Raw genomic sequence first — 15,277 nt, forward strand, 5'->3', positions numbered from 1 at the left:
AGAGTTTACGAAAAATATACATTTCTGTCTGTGTCAGACAAAGTGTTTTCCTAACTTAGATAACGTGAAATCCGGAAAGGAGAATTAAGGAAGCGAATTTTTGAAACAAACAAAGCTAGTATCAGATAACACATAACAGATATAGACAAATAGACATAAATAGATCTCTAAGGCTAAAAGCCTGACTTCAGATTTCGTCTTCACTTATTCAGAGTCGCTCTCTGTGTCTAAGAAACTGAACTCCCTACTACACCCGTCAAGCTTAATCAGCAATGTCCCTCTGTTCTCTTCACAATACCTAACTCCTTCTCTTTCTAGCAGCTTTACCACCTGATCATCCATGACCATAAATAACCATATACAATGACTACCATTCTACACTCTTGTTTTCGTGCACACAATCAACCAAGTTTCCATAACATTTATGTATATTGGTTCTAGAGTTTAAATGAAAAAGAGAGTCGAAGAAGCATACCGATTGTTTCACCTTAGACTTCCCAAACCCAGAAGACCCACATCCTGTGATCACTCGCAGTGTCTGAATGGCTGGATGTTTACACAATTGTTAGGAGGAAGAAATTATCTTAGGTTTTATGAAAGACAATACAAGGCGATGATGATCTACTAAAGAAGAAAAGACTTATAATTGAGTTTTGTGAGAGCTTACAAGGGACATATGATCCAAACAAGAGATGTAGTTTCAGTAGTTTCATTGCTTGTTTAACATGCTGACCATGCAGATCAATGGTAACCACATTCTCTATACCTTTGTTTCTGTATAGTCATAAACAATGGCTTAGTCCAAAACAAAAAGTGAAAGCGTGTCAGCATACTTCCATAATGCCTCAAAACAGCTAACCTCGCAACAAATATATCTTGGCTTGCCCTCTCATCAGCCTGTTGAGCTAATTTAGATGCCACTCTCCCCTATAAAAAAAACACACAAGTTTTTGTCATACTTCCAAAAAAATGCTACAATAGCATGATATATAATAGACCGTGAGATGCACCTTATCAGAAAGGTAAGCCGCATGAGCCCTCCCTCCTTTCGAATATGCTTCGGCAGCCTTCAACCAAGTGATAACTGCATTAATTGAGGAGTCCACCAGAGCCAGATATATATGAAAGCACGTAAAACTTACTTTTTGATAGTAGGACTTTGTAACATTCCACTGGTCAGTTGCGCCTTTTCTAAGTTCATGATATCCGTCATCCTTCACTGTAACACATGTATTGATTGACCAGTAATGCAATTCATGAGTAAGAAAGATTAATTCAAGAGTTGCAACATAAACAAGCAGTCGAGACCTCAGATGTTTTTGCCAATGACACCAAAGCAAAAATTGCCAAGTGTTTCATCGGGTTAAACAACATACATCAGAAGCTCGGAGCCTGCAAACTCATGGCAAAATGAGCCTGCTATTTCCAGACATGTACACAAATACTATAATCAAGATACCATAGTAATATACCAAACGTATTAGGCCGGGCCTCTTCCCCACTAGATGAAGAAGCATCGATACCAAGTGACTGCATTTTCTTTGCCACGTTCCTCCAACTCATTGTCTTTGGTTCGTGTTTAGGACTCTGGCGGATGTTGAACAGAGACTCCAACACTTTTTGTGGAAGACCAAGCTCATCATTTCCTTGGCTAGTTGCAAAAGGATCTTCCGAACTCGAGAGAACTTTTGCGTAATCCCTACCATAAGAAAAGATAACAGGCCATATGTTTAGTTTTAACCTCTTCCACAAAGTTGAATTAAAGCAATTCCATCGTCAATTTTGACTTTCTCATGACTATTTTAAATATCATGCGTTCATGAACTGAATACTCCACTGTAAAATGGTTCGTTTGTTGTTCCTTCATTTGGACTAATTAAATAATGAAACCAAGAAAAAGTTGCAGAGGGCTAGTTATCTTGTAATTAATGTGTTAACCTAACCACCTCCGCTGATTCCAAAACTAGTGCATTGCAATAACCAGAAGAAGGCCTAAGATCAAATGACAGTACCTTCGACTATAGTCTCCCCAGAAAAGTTCACTTTCAGAAGTATCAGTATCAAAAGATGTCTCTGCCAGCTGTTAAACAATGTCAGGAGATTGCACTCTATTCTATTGTGTAGAGGAAAACAAAATAAACAGATATGTGAAGAGAACCAATCACTTACACTATCGCTGACTCCAATGCCGAAAGATTTAGCACTCAATGAATCATCAGTTGATGAAGAAGACATGTCAAGTAAGACATTCAAAGCCTAAGAAGAAAACAAAATTAAGCTTTACAATAAACGTTCGGGCAAGTATCAGCATATAGCCAGGGCCTTTCCTGTCAATATACCAAATACCTCCCATGTAACTTTGAAGACAATCTGCTTACCATGTCCACATCATAGCCGCATTGACCTGCAAAAAAGAGAAACTTCCTTTTTAATTTATCGAACAAACAAGTCTCTCCTCATAACAATTTTGACAATTCCACTAGTATCTTGTGCCAAAGAGAAAGTAATATACTAAGAATAAGAAGTACTCACACAGAACATCTCTAACAACAGCCATGCTAAGCTCACAATCATCACCAAGCATTGAATTAAGAAACTGTTCAGCTTTCTCTCTATCGGCAGCTTTTTTCCCGTTACCACAGAGCTCTTTAGACCGTTCAACCACAGGAAGCTCTTTACGCACAGGGTTAGGTTTCAAGTAATCCTTGGCAATCACAGAAGAAACCATACCTGTAGCAGCAATAACTCTACTCTGCTTCTTTCCTTTAAACCATCTATCTCTCGTCAAATCTTCGCTACAGGTAGAACTTGACCCCGCTCCATACTCAGAGGTAGACGCCGTCTCCTGACCCGAGGAACTCGTCGACGGATCATCACTGCTATCCACCAGATCCGATAAAATATCAGCGGCTTTGTTCAGATCTCCGCCTGCTTCTTTATAAGCAGCCGTCGCTTCCTCCATTGAAACCGAGCAAAAAGCTTCCATTAACGATTCGATAATTTTTTTTTCAACTTTTTCTATCTCCTTGGTACCTTCACCGTCGTCCTTCCTCTCTTCCTCCACGTCTTTTTTGTTCCCGTCAGATGCCGTTCCTCCTCCTCCATCACCGGAAGATTTCGCGGCGGAGGATCTCTTCTTCTTCCTCTTATGCTGGCTCTTCTGCTTCATTATTATTCGAACGGTTACAGATCAAGTCAAGTCAACGCCGTGTAAACTTCTCCGATCTGAAAGAACAAACTGAAACCCCCTGATAACCGACGGGAAGCGTCGGAGAGAGAGGGAAGAGATAAAGGAAATCAGGAATCTGAAAAGTCGATTTTTGGGGGAAGATATGCTCAAATAATACAGGAATTGTTTTTTTTTTTTTTTTTTTTTGTTGATCGTCGTCCAGATTTGATTGGGAATCGGAATTGCCACGTCAATCCACGCGCCTGATTGTGACAATAGTTTGAATCCACGCGCGTAATTTACGCCCACGAAGCATACGCCGACAGGTTCCCTCCTGCTTTTACATGTTGAACCGGTTCCTTTTTACGGTTCAACCGTGAAAATTAGATTTCCAATGTTGTTTGTATCTTATTTAACTTCGCTTCACGTTTATTTTTTTTGAACTTTGATAACAGATATTGACATGAATTTATGCGCCATATCACAGATATAAATTGTAACTTTCCTATTTAAATCATCTCATCGAAACTTGTTTTTTCTTTTCTCAATTTGACATTTTTTATTTCAAGTTTGAGACGCATGAGTTGCTCTGCCAAAGAAGAAAACTTGTGCGATGGCGCGACCACAAAGAGCGTTTGAAGACGCTGGTCAACGCGTTTTATACACTAAATAGATTTCCAAAATTTATAAACGTGTAGAGAAGCTTGCTTACACACAACTCAGAAGAGCTTTGTTAGTAGAACAAAAGATAAATTCAAGATTCGTATTCACAGGCACTGATCATCATCATCATCACCTGTCACAAGAGAGACCATTGACTAATAACTCTGTTTGAACTGGAGAGTCTACACACGAAAACCGAGCTGGAGTTAGACGCGCATGGAACTCTTCTTGATCATTCTTATGGCTAATTGAGAGGTTACGTTGCTTCTTCCTTCTCTGTACCTCTTCCTTCACTCTCTGCATCAAAAAGAAAGAAACCACTTAGCCAATGAGTGGAAAAGGTGACTATAACCTAACCGATGAAAAGGATGAATCCTTGCAGACACAAACACAAAATCTATATCCTAAATTCCAGAATGTTCACTTGCACTCAGTAATGGCCCAATTTGACAATTTCTATCGAATACAGCCATCACCTCAACATATAGAATATAACAAGCACTAATTGATACATTAAGCAACCCATTCTTTTGAATTCTTTAGCGCACATCCGGTTTCGGCTAATGCTTAACCACCACTTTTTCTGAATCTACCCTATGTTTGAACGCAATTGCTGGTATGTTAACTATGAACTAAAACAACAAAAGTCTCTCTTGCAGCTTCTAATTCACCGGCTCTAGGTTTGGTCTGCAAGATGCAACTGCAATTAGGAGAAACTAAACACTCACAAAGAATCTGTCCTGGTTCTTACTACTAGGACTATGATGTATAATAACCCGTTTAGAGTATCACTAATCAGTCTAATCACTTCTATAAACAAGAATAGACATTTAAGGCCTAATATACATAACTATCATCGACTCTAAGTTCGTCCCCCTGTTCATATGGATCATCTCTCACAGCATGCAATTCAAGAAACTAGAAAGAAAGAAAAAAACAAAATCAAACCTGAAGCATCATCAAATCGAATTTAGGCTGACCAATATGTTCAACAGTGATGGAACCAAAGAAATTCCCTAACAATGCAGCATCAGGAACAGCCAAACCTTCTACAAGCCCAACCACTAAACCTCCTAGGTAACTGTCACCAGCGCCGGTAGGATCCACCTGCTTCGCTACAAATGGAGGAACCATCGTTTCATCATCCTTATGATAAATCCTACAACCTTTTTCACCATTAGTCACCACAACACAACACATATGCTTCATCTGTTCAACATCCATGAAAAGAGCTTCGTCTGATGAAGCTTTCAAGTATCCAATCCGATGCAAGATGTGAAAGAATCCACTTTCTCTCAAATCTACAAGCTTCACGGATCCATCAACAGGATCAAAAACCCTAATCAGAGCTTGGATATCAACAGCCACAACGTCGCAGATCTCCACCATTTTCTCAAGCGTCTCCGGCAAAATCTCGCCGCCGACTCCAACAGCCATCCCGAAATCGAATCTCGAATCGGGTATATCCGATGGAAGAATCGGATCACATGCAGAGACCCGTTTCAATACCCGATCAGCGTGACCGATCACATCGATGCCCAGATCGAAATAAGCTTCGAAAACTGTTGTCCCCTTCTCCAGGACCACGATCGGGGAGTGAGTGACCTCGTATCTGAAGTCGCGTCCGACTTTGGAGACCAATTCGCAGGAGACGGATGAAGAATCTAAGACGTTAGAGATAAAAGAGGCGGCGCCGCCTAGTGTTTCAGCTACGACTGATCCGTTCTGGATCAGAACGTCGTGGCAGTAATTTCCGACAATGAGAACGCGGCGATTCGGCGGCGAGTGAGGCGTTGTTTGCTGCGACGGAGGAGGAGGATTTAGCGTCATGATGGAGGCTTGCGCAGAGGATCATCGAGAAGATGAAGCTTTTTTTTTAAGTATGTACCGAAATAAGAAGAAGAAGAAGAAGAAGAAGAAGAAGAAGAATCATGGAATCACAAAAGACGAAGGAGTCTACGAGAGCAACGGGAAGAGACAAAACTAATGGCTAATACAATACGTAACGTCTTGAGATTCGTTCCCTCTTGTCTGTCTTATGATATGTGTCGCCATGAAGATGACGCGCGCCTAATAAAGCTCTCTTCTTTACTCTTGTTTAATTTTCATTATTTAAAATAATCGAATTTCAATAATCGGTCTGTCTCAATTTAAAATAGAGAAAGATGAAGAAAAAATCTCCAATTTATTTTGTTCCAAATTCCTTATATTCCTTCCTCCACCTATAGACTTCTTTTTAATTCAACACAATATTCGAAGTGCAGATGAATACACGGGTCGGTGGACTTTAGCTGATGTTCCGATTCTGTTGTCGGGAAGATAAGGATAACTGAACAAGAGACGAAGAACGATTTATATGATTGCTAATACAAGTGATACAGGAGCGAGTCAGGCTGGCTATTTATGAGCCATGAGACATTTTGTTAAGTCAAAGGTGGCTTTAGAGTTTTTTTTTTTTTTCCAAAGGTGGCTTTAGAGTTTATAAAAAGATAATTGGATACAATAGAAACAAGAGTGGGACTATCTTTAGTCAGAACGAATACCCCCCATGAAGCTCCTTGGATCTGGGCAATTACCCGTGAACTGAGCTTGCGAAAAGTCGAATCCCGGGTTCTGTAAAAACCAACAGAGACAAAGCATGTGAGAAGAAAATTGATAGAAAGAGAAAAGAAAAGCATACTTGTGCTCAATACAAAGTAATGCATAAAAGCAGATAACCAAAGAGGGTAAAGCCGTTAAGGCATACATGAATCAGACTCTTGTGTTCAGTAATGCCAAGTTAATATGCTCAATGTATTTCTAAACCTTCAGAAGTCGGTTAGACTAAGAGTGAACAATTTAATCACCTAAGTAAGGCAGCCACCACAGTTTAGACTATAGGTTAACTATCACCAGGCCTATGCAGACTGTTAATCCATGAACATAAGAGATTCACTACTTCTCTATTCTTAACAAGAGATTCACTACTTGCACAACTCACAAGAAGCAAAATAAGATAGCTTGAACAAAGAAAATAATCAATGTGATTAGACATGAGTCATTTAAACCCAGATCATCTGTGGCAAAGTAGTCATATGTTGAGTTTTGACATAGATTCAATTCTATCCTAAAGATGATGCCCAAAATTGGCTTCAGAGATCAGTTAGATAACCAAAGACAAGACAGAAAATTATACAAAAGTAGAAAACCACATAAAACCAAGAAGTTTTTTACACGCAGCTAACCTCTTCTTGAAACCTCTGAAGCATGAGCCGCTTCTGCTCAATATCAGTGGCATAAGGATCCAACTGACCCTGTCCCAAAATGGGAGATGCCCATGTCTGCCCTTTCTCCCTCTTCTGCAAGGTAATGTGCATTATATCATCCTCTGCCAAATCAAACATAAAAAAACTTCAGATTAGCAACTTACATACATACGCTGGTAATAGCCCAAAACATACTGTAAAATTGCATCGAAACAGCTCATTAACACTCTTAGATCGCTGCAACATGACACTACATACATACCCTTGCGTACTCAAGATCCAAACACAATAGCTATACAACAGTCCATCACCCAACCTATCTACGTTCATCTAAAAAAAAACCTTTCTAGGGGAAATAGAGTACCTAGAGTCCAGAACGAGCAATCAGTCTTCACGGGGGAACTAAGATCGTGCTGAAAAATTGTCAAATGTCAGACAATCGATTCGAATTTTCTCCAATCTAGCGAGAGGATCCAAAATGTTGAAAGATATATAGTAAAAGAAACTGACATTGAGATAAGGAGGGTTGCCTTTGATGCCAACTTCGATATGTTTGGATTGGATTTTGCAGTGGAAAGCCTTTGGATGAACATTTGGTGGCAAAGTTATGTACATGTTCACTTCTTCTAAGGTTTGATCCCACTCAAACACCTTTTGCCCTATATATAACAAACAACATCGAGAATCTAATCACACATCAATTCGATCAAATCTCGTGTATGGGGAATTAGATAAAAGTGAGTAAACCGTTGTGAATGAAATCGTGTCGCTTCTCAGGCGCAAGCTTCTCCGCCATATCTAGGATCTAGGGTTTTCTTCTCTGGTTCCCGGCGAAATCGATCACCACCGTTGGGCGATTTAAGAAACTTTTTTTTTTTTATTGTTAGTGGTCGTGAAGTCAGAACCATAACAAAGAGGTGATTATGATTTAATCCTTCTTATTCGTGTAATTTCGTTTAAAGGCGATTATTTTAGTTATTTATGATTAGACCCCTTTCTCTCAAGCACACTCCGTTTGTAACAAGGAAGTTGAAACTCCATGCCGTTTTCTTAAGCTACATTGAATTGTTTAAGAATGAAAAAAAATAATAATAATAAGATGAGAGTGGGTCTATTCAATGGATATAGATTAATGTAGAAGAAGGGAGGAAGACAAGAATTGAAAGAAGAGTAATGTGTAGGTCTACCACAAAACATGGTCCATTTTTAAGCTATGGACACAGAGCCAAGTGTATGATTTTTTAGCTTTTTCAATGTCTTTGGGGCAAGAGATACACTGTACCCATTTCCCCCCTTTCAGTTTCTCCAACGCAGACCGGCCGAATATTGTCAACTTCAATTCAATTTTTTTTTTTTTTTTTTTTTTTTTTTATCAGTTACACAGCCAAGATTGACGCATACGTGATCAAAAGCTTTGACTAAAGAAAAAAATAAGAACAAACTAATTTAATTATTACAATATTTTTCATCAATCAAAAAGTTTGATAGTATTGTAATTTATACATTTCGTCGTTTCGAATACTCAATTTTACAATTCCATTTTTCTACAATATTTGGAACTTGTTTCATTCGAAGTATCATGTTTGGCCACTGCATAATGTCAGTTAGATTCTGGTACATGAGTTGTTAGTTAGTGTATCACTCACGTGTGTAAGTGTGTAACTAGTTGTCGGTTAATATTCGGTTTTGACCGGTAAGACTGTTAACTGAAAGAAACACCAGAGACCCACTTGAAGAGTATACATAATTAAAAGAAAAAAAGCCGGCCAGCAAACGTAACGGCCACGGCCAGATTCTGCATCTCGCAACCTTGACCGTCCGATTGAGAAGTGGACAACATGCTGAACACGACGATTCATTTTAAAACTATATGAACTGCATGTGGCTTCCGTAACACATTCCATAGCCACAAATTAAATTGGTAAACAATAGACGACGCCCGCTTAACCCAATAGATAGATGATAATCATCCTTACAATGATACCAAATGTTTTTTCGGTTATGGGTATATAGGTTCGTACTTCGTACCATATATATCAAGACATCAATGACTCTGCTCTTGCAGCACTATTGACCAACCCACATGCATTAACCAACCTAGGCTTTGCGATATGCAGATCACATATATAGTTGACAATAGTGTCATAATTAAAGGCTATACAATTTGGCTAAACAAACAAAATCAAATACTTAAAAACCCGACTATTAGGTCGACACTATATATGAGCGTTTTGATTTTGACTAGCTCGATTAAAACAAACTCTACTACTACTAGTATGAACAAAACCTAGACTAGACTATAGACATCATAGTCAAAATCGGTAAGCAATCGTGACAAACAAAATTATGACTCCGAAAAAACAATTTAGAGATTAAGAGAAAATTTCAAATGTCACAAGTCCCAACCTCAATTATTTCTCTCATTATAAAACTGTTGCAACTCGCCATGAAGCAGAAATAACTAGTAAGTGTGTGGGTCAATCAAACAATTGTGCATGGATAAATTCGGTTTAATTTTATGGTATTGTCACTATTTTGATGTCTCAAAAAAAAAGTTGATACCATGGTAATATTGACATTGACGTCTACGGTGGAGCATGTCAAGATTTTCTAAGGATAAACTTAGATTTTTCCACCATACAGTATATGGTTTGAATCTTAAACATATCTTTTTCTATACACACAAATATTGCAAGCAATATAACTTATGCCATCCATAAAAATAATGTGTGGATTATTATTAACTCCATTTTTTTCGTAATTTTTCAGAAGAAAAAGGATTGTAACATGAAACTCTAAAACACTGTTGACTTTAATCTATTTGTATTATAAAATTGTGCTTAGTTATGCTGAATCGTAGCTGTTTCCAAAGCAACTTGCTTTGGATATTCTAACATAGCCTTTAAAAACAGGTAAGCATCGAGTCTTTAAACTCTCCTAAAACCCGTTGAATCAGTCCCACACATTATTTTTTTCTCTTTACGTAAATGTTTATATAAAGCTTCGATCGTAATCAATTAGTTCTCTAATAGTCACAACAACAATGGGGTCTGAAGATGGAATCTTGATGAGAAGAAACGAAGTAGACGAGAACGTTGCGTTGATCTTTGGCGTCACCGGACTCGTTGGTCGAGAGATTGTAAAGAGGCTATTAACGTCTAAACCAAGATGGAGAATCCACGGCGTAGCGCGAAACCCGGAGATCAGTTCATTGACGAAGATGTACAATTTCATCTCATGTGATCTGCTTAACGCATCTGAGACTAAACAGAGATTGTCTCCATTACAAGACATCGTGACTCACGTGTTCTGGGTCACGTGGTCTGGTGAGTATCCATTGGATAGCGACAAGTGCTGCCTTCAGAACAAGATGATGCTTACAAACGCTTTGGACGCTATTCTACCAAACGCTACGAGGTTAAAGCACTTCTCGCTTCAAACGGGGATGAAGCATTACGTGTCTCTTGTCGGAGAAGGTTCGAGTTTGTGTTATTACAGCGAGGAGTGTCCAAGGAAGAGTCCTGGGAGAAATTTCTATTATGTTTTGGAGGATTTGTTGAAGGAGAAGATCACTGGTAATTCGGTTGTTTGGTCGGTTCATAGACCCGGTTTGCTAATGGGAAGCTCTACAAGGACTCTGTACAATTTCATGGGAAGTCTGTGTGTTTATGGTGCCATGTGTAAGTATTTGAACCTTCCTTTTGTGTTTGGAGGGACAAGAGAATGTTGGGAGGAGAGTTACATTGATGGATCTGATTCGAACTTAGTCGCGGAACAGCATATATTCGCTGCAACAAGTGGGAGAGTGCGATCGAAAGGTGAAGCCTTTAACGCCATTAATGGGGTAGGTTTCACTTGGAAGGAGATTTGGCCTGAAATCGGGAAGAAACTTGGAGTGCAAGTTAATGAAACGACGATGTTCGATGAAGGTTTCTCGTTTGATAAAGAGATGGGTAAGAGAAAGCATGTGTGGGATGAGATTGTGGCGAAGGAGAAGCTTGTTCGGACAGAGATTGATGATTTGGCGAATTGGGTTTTCATGGATTTGCTGTTTAGGTTTCCGTCTAAGCTTCTTGGGAAGAGAGAGAAGGTAGACAAGTTTGGGTTTAAGAGGAGATATAGAACCCTAGATTCAATTTTGTATTGGATTGATGTGATGAGAGATGAAAAACTCATTCCTTTGTAACACATGTGCTATTGTTGTGACTGATAGGTTTGATCAACAATGTAAATCACAGTATGTATTTGTACACTAATGCTCCCTCCCCTTACTTTTTCTTCGTTTGGGCAAACATGTATATCACTAATAGAACGAGTTTTGAGTAATGAGTTTTTTACACAAACCCTTTTTGGCTTAAGATTATTAAACCAAAAAGCATAATTTAGTAGGTCAAATAGATTGTTGTACTGCAATAGCTTAGTTAAAATCAAAACTGCGGATAACCAAAGTTACATTCAGGTTTTGAAGACGCGTCCAAGAAACTGTGATGCATTGACAAATATAATAGGATGAAGGAGTGGCAGACCATACTTGAAACAACAAGATGATTTGCTGGAATCAGTTTGTTTATTAGTTTGTTGTTTTTGATACAGATGAGTTTTAGCTGTCAAGATGACGTAAGAGTAAAGACTTTTCATCCCTTGTTCCACTCAGTGAGATCAAGAATCACTCCAACAACTAAAAGAAAACAAAAGAGAACCTTCTTACTGCAATTCATACTTTAGATACACCAAAAAGAAGTTGAAGAGAGCCACACAAAAGCCGATCATGCCCTTAAAAAAGGAAAACAAAATCGCCGGCCAAAGGCAAAACAGGGCATGCTACTAAAACAGAGTATGTACAAGAGAACCTACCAAAATAAAACAGAGTACAAATTAGTTATACATAAAATACTTCTTTCTTCATCTTAAGTTTTTGTCTTCCGAGTAGACTTGGTTGTTTTTGCTTGAGACTTGTTGACTTTAATGTTTTTGCCTTTAGAGCTAAACATGTCATCATCGTCGTCTTCATCATCGCTGCCACGCTTTTGCTTCTTTCCTTTCTTCTTGCTTTCACTAGAACATATAATGATCTTCTTATCCTTCTTCTCCTCAACCATCTCTGTTTCCTCCTGTGGCCGCCAAATGAATAGGGACCTGAAGATACCGGAGTTTGAAACAAAATCCACACCAATGAGATTAGTCATCAAAACAGTTTTCACTAATTAGTTACTCTCATAACTCGTGGGTAATAAACTCACGAACCTTGAACTTCCTGAGGCTAAAACATCATCACGCGGATGCAACTTGTTGACTGGAGTAATAGTTGTTATGTTTGGATCCATAACCTCTGCAACCAACTGTCCATTGCTTGCATCAATGAAATCTATTGGGTGAAGAGCAGTTCCGTTGAAGTTTTCACTTATGTAACGACCAACCGCAATGAGTGACTCCGAGGTATCCTGCGGATGAACATATACCAAATGCTCTATAAAAGGGGAACTGATGGAAAAGGAGACGAGAGACAGGTAAAGTATCAAACCTTAGGATCCCATTCAGCTTTGAATGGCGTCAAATGCCGATTGAAATCATGGCTATGAACAATCTCTCGGCTTGGCAAATCCAAGTCCCCAAAGATAGAGTCCCATATTCGAATACGGTTGTCCTGACAGGTCGTGAGGATTTTGGTGCCTGATGATGGAGAGAAGTACGCAGAGTTGACTACTCGTTTGTGTGCAAGATCATTCAGAGAAGCTTTAGGTTGTAGTTTACGCATATCCCAGATTCGTGCCTGACATCATAACCAAGCAAATTTATTGAACAAGTTCTGACAAAAATCAGAAAATCATCTAAACAAGTCCAAAGTGAAAGCATGCTCTTGGTTCTCTTTGATAGACTTACAAAATGATCGTTCCCACAACTGAGAAGAAGCTCAGGCTGGACAGGGTTGCAGTCAAGGCCAACAACTTTGCTTCCTTGCTTGTGTATCAAAATTGGCTCACCCGTACTGTTATTGGTACGATGGTCGATCCTTTTATCACAAGAAGATAAGTCTGACGTTCATTTGAACAATAACAAAGAGGCTAGTCTACAAACAGTTTAAGGGGATGAAATCACATACATGTGAAGAAACCCAAAATTATCAGCAGCTAGCACTAAACCTTTCTCTGAGTTAATATCCATACCGTACAGCATTTTCCAACTCTTTTGGCCCTATTAACCGATGATATGTCATATCAGCATAACGGCTCATACAAGAAAAAAAATCAGAGAAACGAGTTGATGATGGTGTGACCTGCCATCCATCCGGATTGAGATTAAGCAACGTTGATGAGATTCCAGTTTCCAGGTCAGTATAACCAATTGTTCCATCAGAGGATGCAGAATAAACCATGTCATCATTTGTGGGACTAAACCTGCAATACCAACAAAAGCAGTTCAAAAAAAGACACAGATTTTGTTTCCAGATATAGACAACTAAATGGAGATGTAAAATCACATCAGATAAAATGAGATCCTTACCGCATATTGTTAACTTGTACGAAGTGAATGTTTCCATACACATTCTTCTCATACACTTTAGCAAAATCCCAGACTCCAATTTGCCCTTTCTATTAACCAACAGAAACGAAAATAACAATGAGAAGATAGATGCAGAAAAATTTGTAACTTGTTCAATTCTAAAAACCTTATCTCCAGAGAGAAGAATGTTATTTCTTGTTGGATGGAACTCCAAACATGTAACACGTCTGCTGTGGTATCGAATGACTGCACAATGAACTTGATCCGGTATCACATATTTTGGTTTGATCTGTATAGCACAAATAGTTCCATATACTCCAGTCAACAAAAATCTGATTACGCATCAAAACACAGTAAGAACGGCGTGCAAAGAGACTTACAGGGGGAATCCTCGGTTGGATTTGGCGCTTAAACACAAATTCAATAGGGTTCTTTGTAATCCTATGTGAAGTTGGGGGTATTCCGTGGTCAGTAACCACTCTATGAGGACATGACATTGTAGTGTGGCCTTCAATTGATGCAGTAGAAAAACAAAAACATTTGGGTAAACTAACATTTTCTCCATTCACCAATCACCAATCACCAATCATATATAAGCAAGAATCGAAAAGGAAATGTGGATTCTTTACCAGGCATTTTGCATAGGAAGCAAGGTTTCATAGGACAATCTACATAGGTTGCTCCTTTAAATCCAGCTTCATGCCCAGGCTGCTTACAAACCTATATAAATCCACCATGACACAACAATCAAAGCCAAACACTATAATCCTTTGTATCTGCATCAAAGTGAAGAACTTTAAGTAACAATGTAGTGAATTTGAGGCACTTTTGGTTAAATTTCACTCCTAGGCAGCAGTGGCTGCTTCGATATGTTTTGAAATCAAAAGCAAAAAAACTTAAAGTCATTCACTTTGATTCCGTAAAGCCTAAACAGAATTAGAAATGAAAGCAGTTGAAACGTCGCATAAGAAAGTTAGGGTTTTTCGATAAGAGAGTTTACTTTGCAAACTTTTTTGATAAGCTTAACGGTAATGGGTGCTTTCCCTTTGGCTTTGTTCTTCTCCAATTCAATTTTCCCTCCGTTTTTAACCGCTTCATCTTCTTCTTCTTCTTCCTCCTCCGACTCCGACAAAGGGTACTTATCTTCTTCTTCCTCTTCTGACGAACTTAACTCGGAATCTGTATCTCTGGCGATGATGATTTCTGGGTCTGTTTTCTTTCTGTTCCTCGTTATACCCATTTTTGGTTTTTAAAAATTCACACGACCCCGACAAAAAGGAATGAGAGAATACGAATCAAACTGTTTTGTTTCTTTTTGGGTTCAATGACGACGAGTGACGACGACGCAGCGTGGGTGAAAAAAAATCTAAAGCCGGTTAGGTCGGTGACCGAACGGTTCAATTGAATTTTTACGCTGACAAAAACAATTAAACTCCCAGTTCAAATCACCATTATACCCCCTCAAGATCCATACGTTTACTATTATTTCGCTGATAACCTAAGGATAGTTCGGGTATTTTAAGTAAAGGTGTGGTGGCGGGAGAAGTTAATACGTGGCGAATTACTGCCCGGATAGCAAAACTCACGTGGCTCTCACGTGTTATTACGCTATTGGGCCTTTTTATTCATATCACCCACTAATAATGGACTTCGGCCATAATTTTCATTTATAAAATCCGATTTTTTTTATTTTTTTTGG

At 38.8% G+C, this 15,277-nt stretch overlaps 5 protein-coding genes across 10 annotated transcripts; 1 reads left to right on the forward strand and 4 right to left on the reverse strand.

Annotated features, from left to right (window-relative positions):
- Positions 1-4: 4 nt before the first annotated feature.
- LOC104761971 (SMR domain-containing protein At5g58720) lies at positions 5-3,638 on the reverse strand. 4 transcript variants are annotated; one of them, XR_015588395.1, is made up of 12 exons: positions 2,533-3,638; positions 2,379-2,404; positions 2,170-2,256; positions 2,013-2,080; positions 1,473-1,699; positions 1,309-1,392; positions 1,143-1,219; positions 1,011-1,067; positions 860-927; positions 668-774; positions 476-546; positions 5-330 (listed from the first exon to the last, which is right to left on the reverse strand). XR_015588395.1 is itself a non-coding variant. In XM_010485173.2 (11 exons), exons 1-11 carry the CDS (start codon positions 3,167-3,169, stop codon positions 205-207), a joined length of 1,551 nt encoding a protein of 516 aa, XP_010483475.1. In that variant the 5' UTR covers positions 3,170-3,638; the 3' UTR covers positions 5-204. The 4 variants fall into 4 exon arrangements, 1 of the variants encoding a protein (XP_010483475.1); XR_015588394.1 differs by having other exon boundaries at positions 1,143-1,392; XR_015588396.1 differs by lacking the exon at positions 1,309-1,392 and having other exon boundaries at positions 1,460-1,699.
- A 137-nt stretch (positions 3,639-3,775) lies between these two features.
- LOC104761972 (inositol 3-kinase) lies at positions 3,776-6,011 on the reverse strand. The gene is made up of 2 exons (XM_010485174.3): positions 4,781-6,011; positions 3,776-4,129 (listed from the first exon to the last, which is right to left on the reverse strand). The coding sequence occupies exons 1-2, from the start codon at positions 5,660-5,662 to the stop codon at positions 3,962-3,964; spliced, it is 1,050 nt and encodes a 349-aa protein (XP_010483476.1). The 5' UTR covers positions 5,663-6,011; the 3' UTR covers positions 3,776-3,961.
- A 159-nt stretch (positions 6,012-6,170) lies between these two features.
- On the reverse strand, positions 6,171-8,030 carry LOC104761973 (uncharacterized). The gene is made up of 5 exons (XM_010485176.3): positions 7,825-8,030; positions 7,588-7,736; positions 7,442-7,490; positions 7,057-7,199; positions 6,171-6,445 (listed from the first exon to the last, which is right to left on the reverse strand). Exons 1-5 carry the CDS (start codon positions 7,871-7,873, stop codon positions 6,359-6,361), a joined length of 477 nt encoding a protein of 158 aa, XP_010483478.1. The 5' UTR covers positions 7,874-8,030; the 3' UTR covers positions 6,171-6,358.
- Positions 8,031-9,753: 1,723 nt separating this feature from the next.
- LOC104761974 ((S)-8-oxocitronellyl enol synthase) lies at positions 9,754-11,420 on the forward strand. 2 transcript variants are annotated; one of them, XM_010485177.2, is made up of 2 exons: positions 9,754-9,989; positions 10,110-11,420. In XM_010485177.2, exon 2 carries the CDS (start codon positions 10,121-10,123, stop codon positions 11,261-11,263), a length of 1,143 nt encoding a protein of 380 aa, XP_010483479.1. In that variant the 5' UTR covers positions 9,754-9,989; positions 10,110-10,120; the 3' UTR covers positions 11,264-11,420. The 2 variants fall into 2 exon arrangements, with proteins under 2 accessions (XP_010483479.1, XP_010483480.1); XM_010485178.2 differs by having other exon boundaries at positions 9,756-9,989; positions 10,099-11,420.
- A 342-nt stretch (positions 11,421-11,762) lies between these two features.
- LOC104761975 (protein DAMAGED DNA-BINDING 2) lies at positions 11,763-14,994 on the reverse strand. Of its 2 annotated transcripts, none has more exons than XM_010485179.3 (11): positions 14,579-14,994; positions 14,208-14,298; positions 13,959-14,086; positions 13,745-13,867; positions 13,579-13,667; positions 13,352-13,472; positions 13,178-13,269; positions 12,958-13,087; positions 12,599-12,847; positions 12,322-12,518; positions 11,763-12,213 (listed from the first exon to the last, which is right to left on the reverse strand). In XM_010485179.3, exons 1-11 carry the CDS (start codon positions 14,816-14,818, stop codon positions 11,985-11,987), a joined length of 1,689 nt encoding a protein of 562 aa, XP_010483481.1. In that variant the 5' UTR covers positions 14,819-14,994; the 3' UTR covers positions 11,763-11,984. The 2 variants fall into 2 exon arrangements, with proteins under 2 accessions (XP_010483481.1, XP_087356219.1); XM_087500093.1 differs by having other exon boundaries at positions 14,208-14,354; positions 14,579-14,910.
- Between the last annotated feature and the right edge of the window lie 283 nt (positions 14,995-15,277).

Source organism: Camelina sativa, chromosome 18 (assembly GCF_030686135.1).
Source record: "Camelina sativa cultivar CO46 ecotype springtype chromosome 18, ASM3068613v1".
Classification (NCBI taxonomy): Eukaryota; Viridiplantae; Streptophyta; class Magnoliopsida; order Brassicales; family Brassicaceae; genus Camelina; species Camelina sativa.